This window comes from Vanderwaltozyma polyspora, genomic scaffold, assembly GCF_000150035.1.
Source record: "Vanderwaltozyma polyspora DSM 70294 KpolScaffold1002 genomic scaffold, whole genome shotgun sequence".
Taxonomy (NCBI): Eukaryota; Fungi; Ascomycota; class Saccharomycetes; order Saccharomycetales; family Saccharomycetaceae; genus Vanderwaltozyma; species Vanderwaltozyma polyspora.
In genome coordinates this window covers 55,999-69,538 of record NW_001834693.1, presented here as the reverse complement: position 1 = coordinate 69,538, position 13,540 = coordinate 55,999, and the positions used below count along the sequence as shown (strand labels likewise).

Genomic DNA, 13,540 nt, shown 5'->3' with positions numbered 1-13,540 from the left:
AGATCAATGCATAATTTCGAAACTATATTTGTTGGTTGTGATAGACCTCCTATACGTAATTTGATGAAGGTTACGATATTGCAGGTGTAAGATTAGATTTTTTTTTTCTTTGTACTGCAGTTCCATAGTGGACAAGCCAAAGAAAAGAAAAAAAAACACCGAATTAATTGATATCCAACGACTGCAACAATACCAACCAAACATTCCATTATCAGCATATTCTCCTAAGGAAAAGCTGATATATCAAGAGGGTTCTTCTACGTTTAAAGGCATTTTGTTAAAATGGTAGTAAATTTCAACAATTTTTCAAGTTTCGAAACTAGACTTCGAAATGAGTTAATTACTGCTTGTTTCTTCTAATGTATTCATCAAGTAGTCTTGAAACGTTTAGTATCGAACCAGACATTGACAGAGATAAATAGTTTATGTATTTGGTGGTTTATAGTTCAGATTGATTGCATTTCACTGTAGCGTCTTCAAGGTGGTGGTGGATGTATATTTTAGTTCTGGAATAATATATGCGATTAGTATTGTCTACCCAGGCAGGAGTCCGGGTGATATTGCTAAGAATGTAGTTATGTAGGTCTGTATTTATATATATATATACATGTTATTTGTTGAATGATAGTATTTCTAAAAGGAAAAGTCTAAGAGAGAAAGAGAGAAATATGACATTTAACAGGTGTGAAATCTGGACAGCATAAATTAAATATGTAATTGGTTTAGCAAGGGATTTCTTTGTATTAATCTTTAACTTAACTGAGTTTCTGACTTCACAGCTCTTATATGTATGGGGAAGAATAGCTTCAAACCTAAACCTGAAATTTTAATACTTTTTGTGCGGGTAACATCATTTGGAAAAAAATTTTCAATTCGTTCGAAGAATCTGAATGCAAGAAGTTATAGTAACTCAACTTCACTTGTCAAACAAGAACTGTTACTTTCAACTAATTGTCACCGGCAAGATATCGTAGACTTTATTCAGAGTATATAAATGGAGTCTAGTTTCAATCATTTATAAATTGTTTTCTCTTCTGATGGAACTTTATTTCCTACTAATCGAGATCTGATAGATTCACCAACAGATAGGATGACACTTGAGAAGCTAAACTCAAAGTGGTGTAATAGGAACAATCAGGAAGTTTAGTATCAGTTACATCATCTTTGTAGTAGACTTTATTTATTTATATTGTTTATGAGTGCCACAGTGGTAGTACTGTAAATAAATATAATATAATGTAATTTCTATTCTTAGCATTCATTCATGTCGTGTCATCAGGATAGAACCCAAAAACATTTTAAAGCCTTTCATTTTACTTTGTGATTTATTCACACTTTTAGGACCAATTACCGTAGTTGCGACTGCACCAATTGTTTGTTCATATCCCCAAAGTTTATTGAAAACTAGTTTTTGGAATAATAATATATCTTCCCTATTTCCACCCTGGTTTACCCTAGTTAACTCGTATATTTATTATAAGAATTAGCAGTCATGGTACAATCGGGACTAAATTATTTAGGGTTACATACAATCTCATAATTAATTAATTACAGTCTTGTCAAATTCTTATTTGTATTACATAATGCGAAACAATTTAGGTTCTTGTAGTCATTGGTTGATTTATTTTATTTTTTTGTATAATTAAGTTAAAAAGGTCATATTTATAAATATTTTACATATTAGAACTTAAAAGTTACGTTATCAGATTACTAAACAGATATATTATTAATACACAATTGGAAAAAAAAGATTAGAAAAAAATACTGCAAATGTTCCTAAAGAATTAAAAAAATAGGAGTTATTAGTATATTATTGAAACTCATTACAATATTTTTACATTATTAAAATATGTTTTCTTTCGGATGATAGAAAGGTTATTGCTGATACTATCATTTTTGCTGGTTCCTTTCCCTCTTTCAATCTTGCAGAGTTTATATTTTTGTTTTAGAGAAAGTTTTAAATTAGGTTTGGCGAAAAGCTAATTGCTTTGCTGATACCAAGTTCTTTGTCTTGTGTGTCCATTACGTGTTGTTTTGATATGTTTTGTTCATTGCATTAATATAATTTCAATAATATTTTGAGTATATGTTCTTGTAGGGAGGGTGGAAGAATGTGATAGTGGTGGTGTAAATTATTTTCTTGTAGAAAAAAGTAGATGGGAGGAAGTGAAAATAGTTTTTCAAAAAAAGATTAAGTCGTTAAGTTGGGAATAGAGATGAAATTTTATTAATAAATATGCACTAAACTTGGGTAGCAACGACAGAAGGAACAACAGATGCTACGACAATGACAACTACAATTAGGAAACAAATAATATAACATCTTCTCTTGTTCTTTCTTGCATTTCTTGCACTTTTAACAGCTTTGTTAGTGTGACCAATACCTTGTTCAACATCTTGTTGAGCGTCTTCGATATTTTGATCGATAACTTCGATATTTTCTTGTTGTTCGATGACTAATTGTTCCATATCGTTGAACAATTGAGTCAATTCTGCCATTGTCTTTTCTAATTGTAATAATTCTTGATGTCTAGCTTGGACTTCAGCCAAGGCTGTCTTTGCTTCACCACGTCTATTAGCGTTCAATAAAGCTTGTGAGAAGATTTGTTGGCCACCTACATCTGTGATAGCTTCTTCTACTTCGGCATCGGTTGCCTCTGGTTGGATAACTTTATATTGTCTAATAGCTTGTTGTTTATTTTCTTCTTTATAATTTGAGTCGATAATTCTATAATCTTGAATTAATTTCAAGAACTTTTGTCTTGAGTTTTCAGCTTGAGCTTGTTTATTTGGATCGTGTAGACCCAATCTTTGAGCATTTTTGATTTTATCCTTTAGAGTGAATTGTAAATCAGAAGCTTGAGAGACGTAATTATCTAAATTTGATCTCAATTGTAGCTGTTGGTCTTCGTTGACTTCACTTAATAATTTTTTATGTAAAGAATCGATGTAATTGATGATATCTTCGTAGTTATCTAATTCTTGGTTTATTTCATTGATACTTCCCATGAATTGTACGAAATCGTCACTACCATGTTGGTTAGTGTTGACTTGGTCCATTTCATAGTTTTCCTCGTATGGATTTCCAGTAGCGTACGGATTTCCACTCATTTTTCAAATGTGTATGTATAAAATATATGGGGAAGGTGGGGGTGATTAAGTATGTCTAAAAATGAAGGATTGTGCTATTGGTATAATCAATTGTCGCTGTAAAGTATCCTAAAAATTAGCTAATAATAGTTGTGGATGTGGGGGATGGTGCAGGATTTGGAAGTTGGAATATTGCTAGATTATATTGAATAAGCAATAGCAAATATATATTTGTATATGTATATTTTAATTTGAATTTGAATTTCTAATGTTAGGATCCAACTTAGTTAGTTATCACAAAAACTGATAATAGAAAGCCCAAAAAAAAAAAAAAGAGGAAGAGTTAACCAAATAAAAATATAAACCAAAGAGCTGGAGGTGGGTTTGGAATAAAGAAGTGTTTTGTAGAATTTGGTTTGGTGTTTTGCAGATATGAAAAAACAGAATGCCAACTTTGGTGTTGTTGAAGATTAATATAAATTTAATTTTTCTTGTATAATCCAGTTTATTATAAAGGAGAATAGGAAAAAGCTGATATGAGTTGAAGCAAGCAATGGGGATAGAATAGAACAAAGTGAAATGAAATGAATTGAAAAAAAAGTGAAGTGAATCTAACTCAAGTGTTGTTTCCAGTTTTCAACTTTGAATTTTGAATTTTGAATTTTGAATTTTGAATTTTCAGCATTTAGTTTTTAGTTTTTAATGTTAAAAGAAAATTTATCTAAAAGAGAGAGAGAGAAAGAGAGAGAGAGAGAATGGACAAGACGCGTATACCGACAAGCGGACGGACAGCGAGAGAGAGAAAGAAAGAGAGATAGCAGTGGATTGCATTGCAGTGCATGAGAAAGGAAAAAAAATTGCAAAAGTCCAGTAACCAGACAGAAACACACTCAAACACACACAATGAGAGAGTGAATGAACCAGAACAAGTGAATGAAATACATGAAATACAAAAGATTATAAATAAACTCAGCACCTGCAATGGTTTGGACTAGATTATTATATTTCCCTGTTTGGTTGGGTATATAGGAGGGAGGGTAGCGTGTGCATAGAGTGTATGGGTATGTGTATGTGTATAGATGTCAGAAGTTTCGTATACGCAACGGAATACAACTAGCAAACGCCAGCGAGAAGTCGAAGGTGGGAGTGAGAGTGGGAGGGAAAGCACACTGGTTGGTTTGGTACAAAGGACAACAAGAATCGGATCTGAAGCAAAAAGGTCTCTGTAGCGAGGATAGTTCTTGCCAAAGCCTTGTGTTCTGGTGAGACTTCAATTGAAACTTCAACTTCAATTGGAAAAAGTCCATTAGGAGGTATTCCTGTTCATTTTCCACGTTCAGTTGGGTAATAGCATTAGCTCAACAGGGAAATATAAATCGAAATAGGAAGGGGAAACATAAACAGATGTTGTTCTTGTTCTAGTTCTAGTTCTTGTTCTTGTTTGGGGGGGATGGTATAACGTTCGTTGGTTGGCTGATGGCGTATGGTGTTTGTTTGTTTGCTTGTTTGCTAGTTGATTGGAAACTCTTCCCATAACGTACGTAGCCCCTCGTCGTCGTAGTGGATTGGATGTGTGTATCTTTTCCACATTGGTACTATTGCTGCTAATTTTGGGAAATATACAGAACAACAACAACAATAACAACAACAATAACACGATTGCAAAATAAAAACACAAACACAAATGTAAACACAAATGTAAACAAACCACGCGCTGGTTGGCTGGTTACAGGTTTGTCCATCCCGTCGGTGTCTTACATCTCTCTGTCTGTGATTGTTGCCCAACGGTGAAAGGGTGGTTGATAGCGCCTCGTGGATGCTTTTCTTCCAGTACACATGTTCTCCGGTGGTTTGCTTTGGTTTGGTAGCGTGAGTCTGCTGGCCGTCAGTAATGATACAGGAACGCGTCAAGTAATTAGAAAGTAAGGCAAAACAGAGAGAGATGGGGAGGGTAACAGAGATTCTAACGCTTCTTTTGTTCTTGAGCTCCAGTTTCCACGGAATCAATCTTCCCCCCCATTCGATTGATAGATACACAGGTAGTATCGAGGATATCTTCTCATCTGGTTTAACAACCGAACTCGTGGTTGGTTTAGGGTTTTCTCCATATCTCATACCAGAAACTAGGGTATTCGTTATTGCTTTGCCCTGCTTGCTTGCAGGGTAACGTTCTTCTTTTCATTCCATATTTATATACCCCCTCGTCATTCGTGATGGCATGTGATTCAAGTTTCTCGGCTTTCACCTTTAGCTTTCCTATTGTCCGTCCACCCACCCCCCCCTTCCATATCGTTATCTCATCGACTTCTCATACCTATCCAATTGACTATTGTCTGTCTCTTAATCTAGTATTTAATAGAAATATAAGTGTGTCACTATATATTCATCTGTTCTATATGCAATAATTACTTATACACTGTCGTTCCCCCCCCCTCCATATACTTTTGCCAACTTTCCAACTCTATTTACTTTCCATACCTACATCCATACACATATATATCATATAACTTATATTTCCCTCCTACTGGCTATAATCTACTAATAATAATAATAATGTCACTAATTTTAAATTTATTGAAAAATTGTTTTTGTTATGATGGTTTCATAAATAATTTAAATTCAGAAATTACTATCAATGGTAAGTCTTACTCTATTAAAAACTTATTATATGAAAATTCAACCTCATTCACCTATTTAATTCTAAATAACACTAACAATTTGGCTCTATTGAAAAAAATTACTTGCTTCACCACAGATGACGTTAAATTAACCTTAAATGAAATAGACCACTATAGAATCTTCAATAACGATAATCTAATTAGATTGATCGATTTTCAAATAACACAGGAAATTGAAGATGATAACGATTCAATCTTCAGATTATCAAATAACCAAACAATTTCATTGGATTATTCAAATCAGTCCTTAAAAATTTGTTACATCATATTGCCTTATTACCCATTGGGTACTTTACAAAATTGTATAACTAAACAAATAATTAACGGCGAATTGCAATGGGATGATTCACAGGTTCTACAAGTTTTAATGACTCTATCAAACGGTATTAAATATTTACATAATAGAAATCCATTAGAAAAAATTTCATCTCCAGATACTTATTCGAAAATCGATATTAAATTCGACGATTTATCGACTTTGAAAAATAATTCTCCACTAGACCCATTGGATGATTCATATAATTCCGCTACTTTATCCTCATCGACTAATAATGAATTAGAAAATAATCATTACTACATCCATATGAATTTAACTCCGGAAAATATAATGATAGATAACACTCAGGATTCTCAATTAAACGCAATTATTTCAGATTTAAGCACTTGTATACCCACTACAATGATAAGGAATACAATTGATTTCAAAGAATGGATTGAAGATCGTTGCAATATTTTTTACAAATCCCCAGAATTACTAAATAAAAATATAAATCTAATATCAAAGAAAACTGACATTTGGTCATTCGGCTGCATAATCTACCAACTGCTTTATGGATTATCTCCTTTCCAAAGAGAAGAACAATTGAAAGGTGCTTCTATCGTATATTCTATTTCAACTTGTAAGTATTCAATTCCAGAAAACATTGAAATATTTAAAGATGTTACAATTAAAAATATTAATGAACTTAACGAAATAATTAAAAAATGCATACAATTAGACCCTTCTAAAAGACCTACCATTGACGAGATTATTGACGATTTAGAGAAAATCAAAAATAATAATGTATAAATTTGATCCATTTAAAAGACACTGATAACTCAATATGAAAACTTGAAGACCAAGTAAAAATTAGTTATCCTGCACAGTTATAAATAACAAACAGAAATATTACTTCCATTTTTTTAATTCAATGAGTTGGTCATATATTATAATATTTCAAGAGTTGCTAATTAACACTCAAAAGAACAGTAATGAAATTAGGAACAGATCCTGACCTTTCCTGCATGATATTAATAAAATACATATTACATTTAGGTAAAATAATTAATTTATTTATTGTTATATATATCATATTTTAGCTTCTATTTAAATACATCATTTTCACACTTGGTAGTCGCTTCCTTAGAGGTTTAATCTAAACTACGTCTATTTAAAATACTTCGATGTTTATGGGTTTGAATATTAATCATCTTTGGCCCATATATTTAGCTTCCAAAACATGATACATGGTGAGTATTATATTAAAAATGATTAAAATGAGATCTGGCGTTTTTTATATGTTTACTTTATTTCTTACTTCGAAATTTGTTCATGTTGGTCAAAAGCCTGTCAAATAATGACACCAAGAACTAAAGGATAAAATAAAAAAAATAAAAAAGCAATATTTCAATATTATGAGATTAATAACGAATTAATTTAATAATTATTTCTGTAAGAAACCTAATAGCCTCTCATTTTAGGAGTGATGCAAGACTACATATATTATAATAATATTTTTCAAAATTTAAAAAATAGGACTTTGATGGCCATATATTGATTATTTACGAATTGAACAGCTCAAAAGTAGCTAAAAATTCCAATTGATAAAGGTGACCATATATAATAACATTCCTATTCTTTTTTTCATTTTAAAAGTTTTTGCCAGAATAGATAAATATTTAATTATCCAAGAATTAATTTATCAAGTGACACACTTCTAGGAAATAATTTCCAATAAAACTTGAAAAATATTGGTAAATATCGAAAATGTTCAATAAAACAAACTATGTCTTTAGAATCTAAATTCACAGTTGGTGTATTTAAGGATTAAGAGTGAACTTCAGAAGGAAGATCTATTCTTTTTTTAATTAAAAATGGGATTTGTTTCTTGAAATTCATTTTAAAAATACAACTAATGAACAAACTAGTAAATTTTAAATACATAAGTTAACAATTAACATAAAATATGTACTCTTTTTATACTATCTACCAACAATTGGGAATGAAATTTTATGGAAACATAAATCAATTACTAGTGACAAATATATAAACATGGATGTGGCAAAGTCTCAATTAAATAATTCATTGAAGTTGTTTGGATCACCCATTCAAGCTATATTATATATTTCAAGAAACATTAAAAAGTAATTTACAAATTTATTACTAAATTGCCCTAAATTAAAGACTCTAAAGAAAAAGAGTTCCTCCACTTTTTATGTCCCCAAAGCCTATGGTTGAGATGAATTGTAAATATATAAGGCTACCAAATGCTACAGGAATAAGATAGCAAATGAAGTAAAACATTTTACTTAATTAACTCTTCTTATGATGTGATCAACTAATATTTTAGTATCGCTAAATTTTTTATTCTATGGAAAAGTCAAGATTAATTTTCATGTGATCTCCAATACTCTGAGTAAATAATCTTCGTCACTCTATCACTTGCAAGGAATATCTAAGGCGATCATTTTCTCATAAATAACCTTAATTATTCTTAATTTACCACTCAATTACATGACGTCTAATTAATAGTCTCTAATGTGATGTCTAATTTTAAAATAATATTTCATAAAAGACTTCTAATTTACTTCAAATGCAGATCACTTCAGGATATTAAGAGCTTAGAATTAAAAATTCTTTGATATCCCAATTGATTTTCAGTATTACATATCTTTAAAGTTCTAACAAATGACTATATCTAAAAGAGAAATGATCAGCCACTGAATTTAAAAAAATTGAATCATTTAAATGCACCAAGTTAGAAAAATATAAGATATGGTACATCTCTATTTTCGATTAACTGTGGGTTTAAAATTGGAACGATTTTTTTTCATTATGAACTATAGAAAAGTATGAATAACACCTCAATCGGAGCTGGTAAAGATGTTAGATATTTAGTTCTGGATAAATGCACTTTTCACCTGTCATCGTAAGTTGTCTAATATATAATTTGGGAAAAAGAACTTTAGTCATATGACTACTGCTTTTGGCAACTTGTACTGAATCTACTCGTTTATGGTTACAATAATTTGACGATAAATGTATCAATTGAAGACTGCAAACGAGATGTCAATCCTCCCTTCCCAACCTTTTTTTGGGCGAAATTATAGTGATATGGATTATCATTATCAGACAAAAAATTATTTTATAGACAGTGAGGTTTTCTCGAAATCTTTTCTTTTGCAAATTAAAATATAGCTAGCTACTTCATCTTATATGTATGTATATTTTTAAACGTAGATCAGTTAATTGTACAGTTAGGTAAAAGTTTCAACAATATTCTTGGATGATGAAAGGATTAGATTTGCAATCTAACGATTTGGAAAATACTGAACAAATAGATGTCTCAAATTGGAAACATCCCATAATCTGTTATGGACAGATGTATCAGTTTTATATCTTATTTATATATCACCTTATCACTTTCCCTCTCTGTAAGTGTCTCAAATATTATCAAAAAATACATCTCAGACAAGCTATTGTTTGCAAGACATTAAGAATTGAATAAAAGTTGTTTCTTTTTGGAACATCTTTTACTTGCAGAGGTGATCGCTGTATTCCATCAACTGTTAAACAGGCCAAGCTTTCAGAAAGCCACTGTAGGATCTGACCGTTTAAAAAGAAATTGCTTAGCAGTTAACAACTCATTTCTCAAAATAACAGTTATCTATTGTTAAGTAATGGGTTGTTGCAGATTTCGACTAAAATAGATATTGACATTCAAAAAAAATAATTAAGCAGTTTATCTAAATTAGGCCTTATTCAGTTTTTAGAGGAAGTTTTACACAGGTAAAAGTTACCTTTTGTCTTGAATCTCAGGTAACCCTAATATAATTAAACTAATATAGGAAATTTATGCTTTAACAATCAACTGCACAGTATACCTAGACCAAGATGGAACGACTTCCGGAACAATCGAAAAAGTTATTTTAAGAATCTAATGTAAAAAGAATGTCTTTAAAAAAAATTGTCGATATAGGTGAATACCCGAACCTAATAATTCAAGTATTAGGCAGAGATATTCAGATACTCAGATATTTCATTATAGCGAGACTATTAATGATAGCTCTCTATAATGGTAAACTTTTCTTGTTAACTGGTAGGAAAACTTTAAATGATCCAAAAAACCTGTTGATTTATGTATCTATCCTAAAACAATGATGTATTTGTCGAGGAAGTCCTATACAAAAATACTTAACTACTAAGGAGTTGGTTAGTAAGGAAATTTTTATTGCTAATTACGTTATTGATTTTCAAGTCATGAAAAATACCTTGGAAGAATAGTAAGTCGTAGTAGAGTTAGGTTGCTGCTACTTTTTCATATATTGATTATATCTGCACGTTTGGTTAATTGAGCATTTTTCAGCCAATAAAAGATTATTAGCCTATGGAGATAATTAAGTCACGCACCTTACGAAGTTTATATAGTAAACCATTGCAATAATAGAAATAGCATGTGTTTATTGGCATCTACAATCGTTGTTTAACAAATATTTTATTATCATTTTTTGCTATTCTTGATAAACCGGCAGCTTATTCTTTTTTTTTAAAGATTGGCCCATTTATGTAGCACGATGAGCTAAGGGTGCTTAAAGTAACACTTCCAACGGATTAAGGTGTTTTTTTTGGATATACACCTGCATTCCGAGTGGGTAAACTTCTTGTAAAACCAGTCTATCTGGGAGTTCATTCAGAATAACGCTAATATCATGTTAGTTTTGTCTTCTACATCTAGGTCCTTTCATATTATTGGAATGAAGTTTTATTGAGACAAAATAAAGAGAACTCATTTTTGAAAGGGGACTTCTAAGAAAAGCATCTAAATTGCTCTCTCTACCAGTGCCAATGATATCTTCAAATACATTACAAAAATGATGCCACTTTAAATTACAGACAATTCAGCTAGCTTATTGTGTACAATAAAAAGAAAGTGAGCACCTGAATCTTATTGTTACACTAGGGTATCCTCCTAGTTGCTATGCATTAAGTAAAGGATTACTTAGAAAGCGATAAAATGTCCTGACATTTGTTGCTACGTTAAGCTAGTAACCATTGATATAAGTATTGATTTTTATGTGCTTTCTTTTCTTTTAACTTCATTTTGCAAGATTCATATTAATTCAAGTAACAAAAGGTAGACAACTACATAATAAATCGTACAGACAGTAATATTTTGTCATTTATTGAACTACAAGACCATAATACCCAGCTAATTCTCTTTGATTCATATGGCAGCATTGTCTTTTACTTCGGTTTGCTGTGAACCTTATTAAGTTCTACGGCCGATTATCATAATGACGCAAGAATTACACTTCCCAAGGATCAAAAAGAAATATAAAAAGAAATGCCAGATCTGGAAATTTTTCGAAGCTTAAAAAAAAAGAAGAAAGATCTGAAGAAAGAGAGAAATAGAGAAGAATATTGCAAGGAATCTCATTGAGAACTAAATTTCATGTTTGAATGTTTCAGTATTTTGCTTGAGCAACAACAGACAGAGAAAAGTATTTGTTCGTGCATAATTTTACTTATTCTCGCATGCTAAATTCACAAATTTTGATGATAAAACATTCGTGGTTAACCTCACAAATTGAAATCATATCTGTGTTTGTAGAGATGTAAAACAAATTGTTAAAAAAACATCACAATAGTAGCAAATTAGACAGCTGCTATTGCAGAGAGTGGTTCGTTTGTAGGCCAGACATTGCAAGGTTTATGTAAATCTGAAATGGTTTAACTGAAACCAAACCATGATTAATTTTTATCCCATCCTATCTTCCCCTTAACATAATTCATTTTCATCGTGCTTGTAAGAATGTTCAACTGTGTTGTTTCACTTTTGAATAGGTTAATGCAAATCAACAATTTAATAAGAAGAGGATACAATATATTTCAAACTTTGGTCAATTAAACCTTAATTTCGAGTATAACCAATTATCTGTCTACTTCCTAAATATATTTGATTTTTGTTTCAAGATTTCAATTTACTTCTGAGAAAGAGAATGACAGACAAGAAAAACAAGGGCTACAATGTTTTTTGATTTCTTAAAGGATACAAATTATGTGCTAGACGGAAGAAATATCTAAATCAGGTAGTTTCTAGTGTCAATTTCGAGAGATCTCTTAACGATTCCAGGAGGTTTATCATTTTACCTCCTAATGCAAGTGTTGTCATCTTTCCATTTATAGCAGACGTTGAGCTGGAATAAAGTGACTTTCCCTACTAAGATATAATGACATGCATTGTTTATTCCTATAGCATCAACGTAAAATGGTAAATAAAAATATTGTTATTGTTATTATTTGTGTTTATTTCATAAACACAAATAAAGCTACAATTGTTGGCCAGAAGAGTATCTTGAGCCAACTAAGAAAACAAGTGCTAGTCAATAAAATTGACGTTAATAAAATTTCCAAAATATATTGGACACCTTACCTCAACAGAAATTATGGTTACTCAATACTCAAAGACACTATTTGATCCTCTCTAAAATCTCGGACAATATGAATCAAATTTTGATGTGACTTTTCTTTTTACTTGAAGGCATATTAATAGACTTGATTTCAAGTTCAATTTTTAAATCAAATCCAGTAGCCTGCCTTTCACTACAACCTAAATAAATATTAGCATACATAAAATTTCTATCAATGTGATAAAGTTAGATGTAGTTCAAATATATCAATAAAAAGGCAAAACAATGACGTAGGGATCCTATGTATCGGCTCAAAAGTGGTATATATGTCGTCCACCTAGCCAGTACCAAAAAGGGATCAGTTTTAAAATACATATATTTTACAAACAGAGCTTTTGTTGGTGGTTTCCTCTATTGTTTTCTATAACGATTATATGATGGACTCTTTACAATGATAATTTAAAATATAATATCTAATATTATATTTTAATTCCACTTGAACCCTTCAATGGCATACCTAATCTAAATAAATCTTGTAGTATTTCAACATCATCAAGTAGAAAAGAAGCATATAGATGGATATGTTGGCAGATAAACAATTGGTAGCAATAAATATTGGCATTGATTAGCACTAAGATATCTCTGTTTTCTGGTAAGCTTTTCAAAAATTTCAACTTTCATATGCTAAAGCTCAAGCCCAGTGGCTGCCTAAATCCATATCTGTCAAAACCATTTCAATAACATTAGTAGAACTATAGGGTTTTATTTCTCAAATTTTTTCATTTTCATCATTTAACCATGTAAAAATAGTACGGAATTTACATTATTAGCCCTATTTATCACTAAATGGGTCGAGAGGGACTACTACTCAGAGGTTACAAATTAAAGCTATGTAGAATCCATGCCTCTTTACCTTCTCTAGGTACTCTTTCCCTTATCATCATTGTTCTTAGAAATTAATCATTTTTTTGTGCTTTCTCTAAAATAGAATCCCAAGAATAGACAGAGAAATTGGAAAATACAGAGAAACAGTTGTAACTAAAACCCCCAAAAAAGAAAAGTATTTAATACCGAATTAGGAAGCAATGCAAAAAGAAAGATAT

At 30.9% G+C, this 13,540-nt stretch overlaps 3 protein-coding genes across 3 annotated transcripts; 1 reads left to right on the top strand and 2 right to left on the bottom strand.

The window, feature by feature from the left end:
- Positions 1-2,241: 2,241 nt before the first annotated feature.
- Kpol_1002p23 (uncharacterized protein) lies at positions 2,242-3,111 on the bottom strand (the record flags this gene model as incomplete). The annotated part of the gene is made up of 1 exon (XM_001647185.1): positions 2,242-3,111. The coding sequence occupies one exon, from the start codon at positions 3,109-3,111 to the stop codon at positions 2,242-2,244; it is 870 nt and encodes a 289-aa protein (XP_001647235.1).
- A 1,488-nt stretch (positions 3,112-4,599) lies between these two features.
- Positions 4,600-5,205, bottom strand: Kpol_1002p22 (uncharacterized protein; the record flags this gene model as incomplete). The annotated part of the gene is made up of 1 exon (XM_001647184.1): positions 4,600-5,205. One exon carries the CDS (start codon positions 5,203-5,205, stop codon positions 4,600-4,602), a length of 606 nt encoding a protein of 201 aa, XP_001647234.1.
- A 438-nt stretch (positions 5,206-5,643) lies between these two features.
- ENV7 (putative serine/threonine protein kinase ENV7) lies at positions 5,644-6,837 on the top strand (the record flags this gene model as incomplete). Its single annotated transcript, XM_001647183.1, has 1 exon — positions 5,644-6,837. The coding sequence occupies one exon, from the start codon at positions 5,644-5,646 to the stop codon at positions 6,835-6,837; it is 1,194 nt and encodes a 397-aa protein (XP_001647233.1).
- Between the last annotated feature and the right edge of the window lie 6,703 nt (positions 6,838-13,540).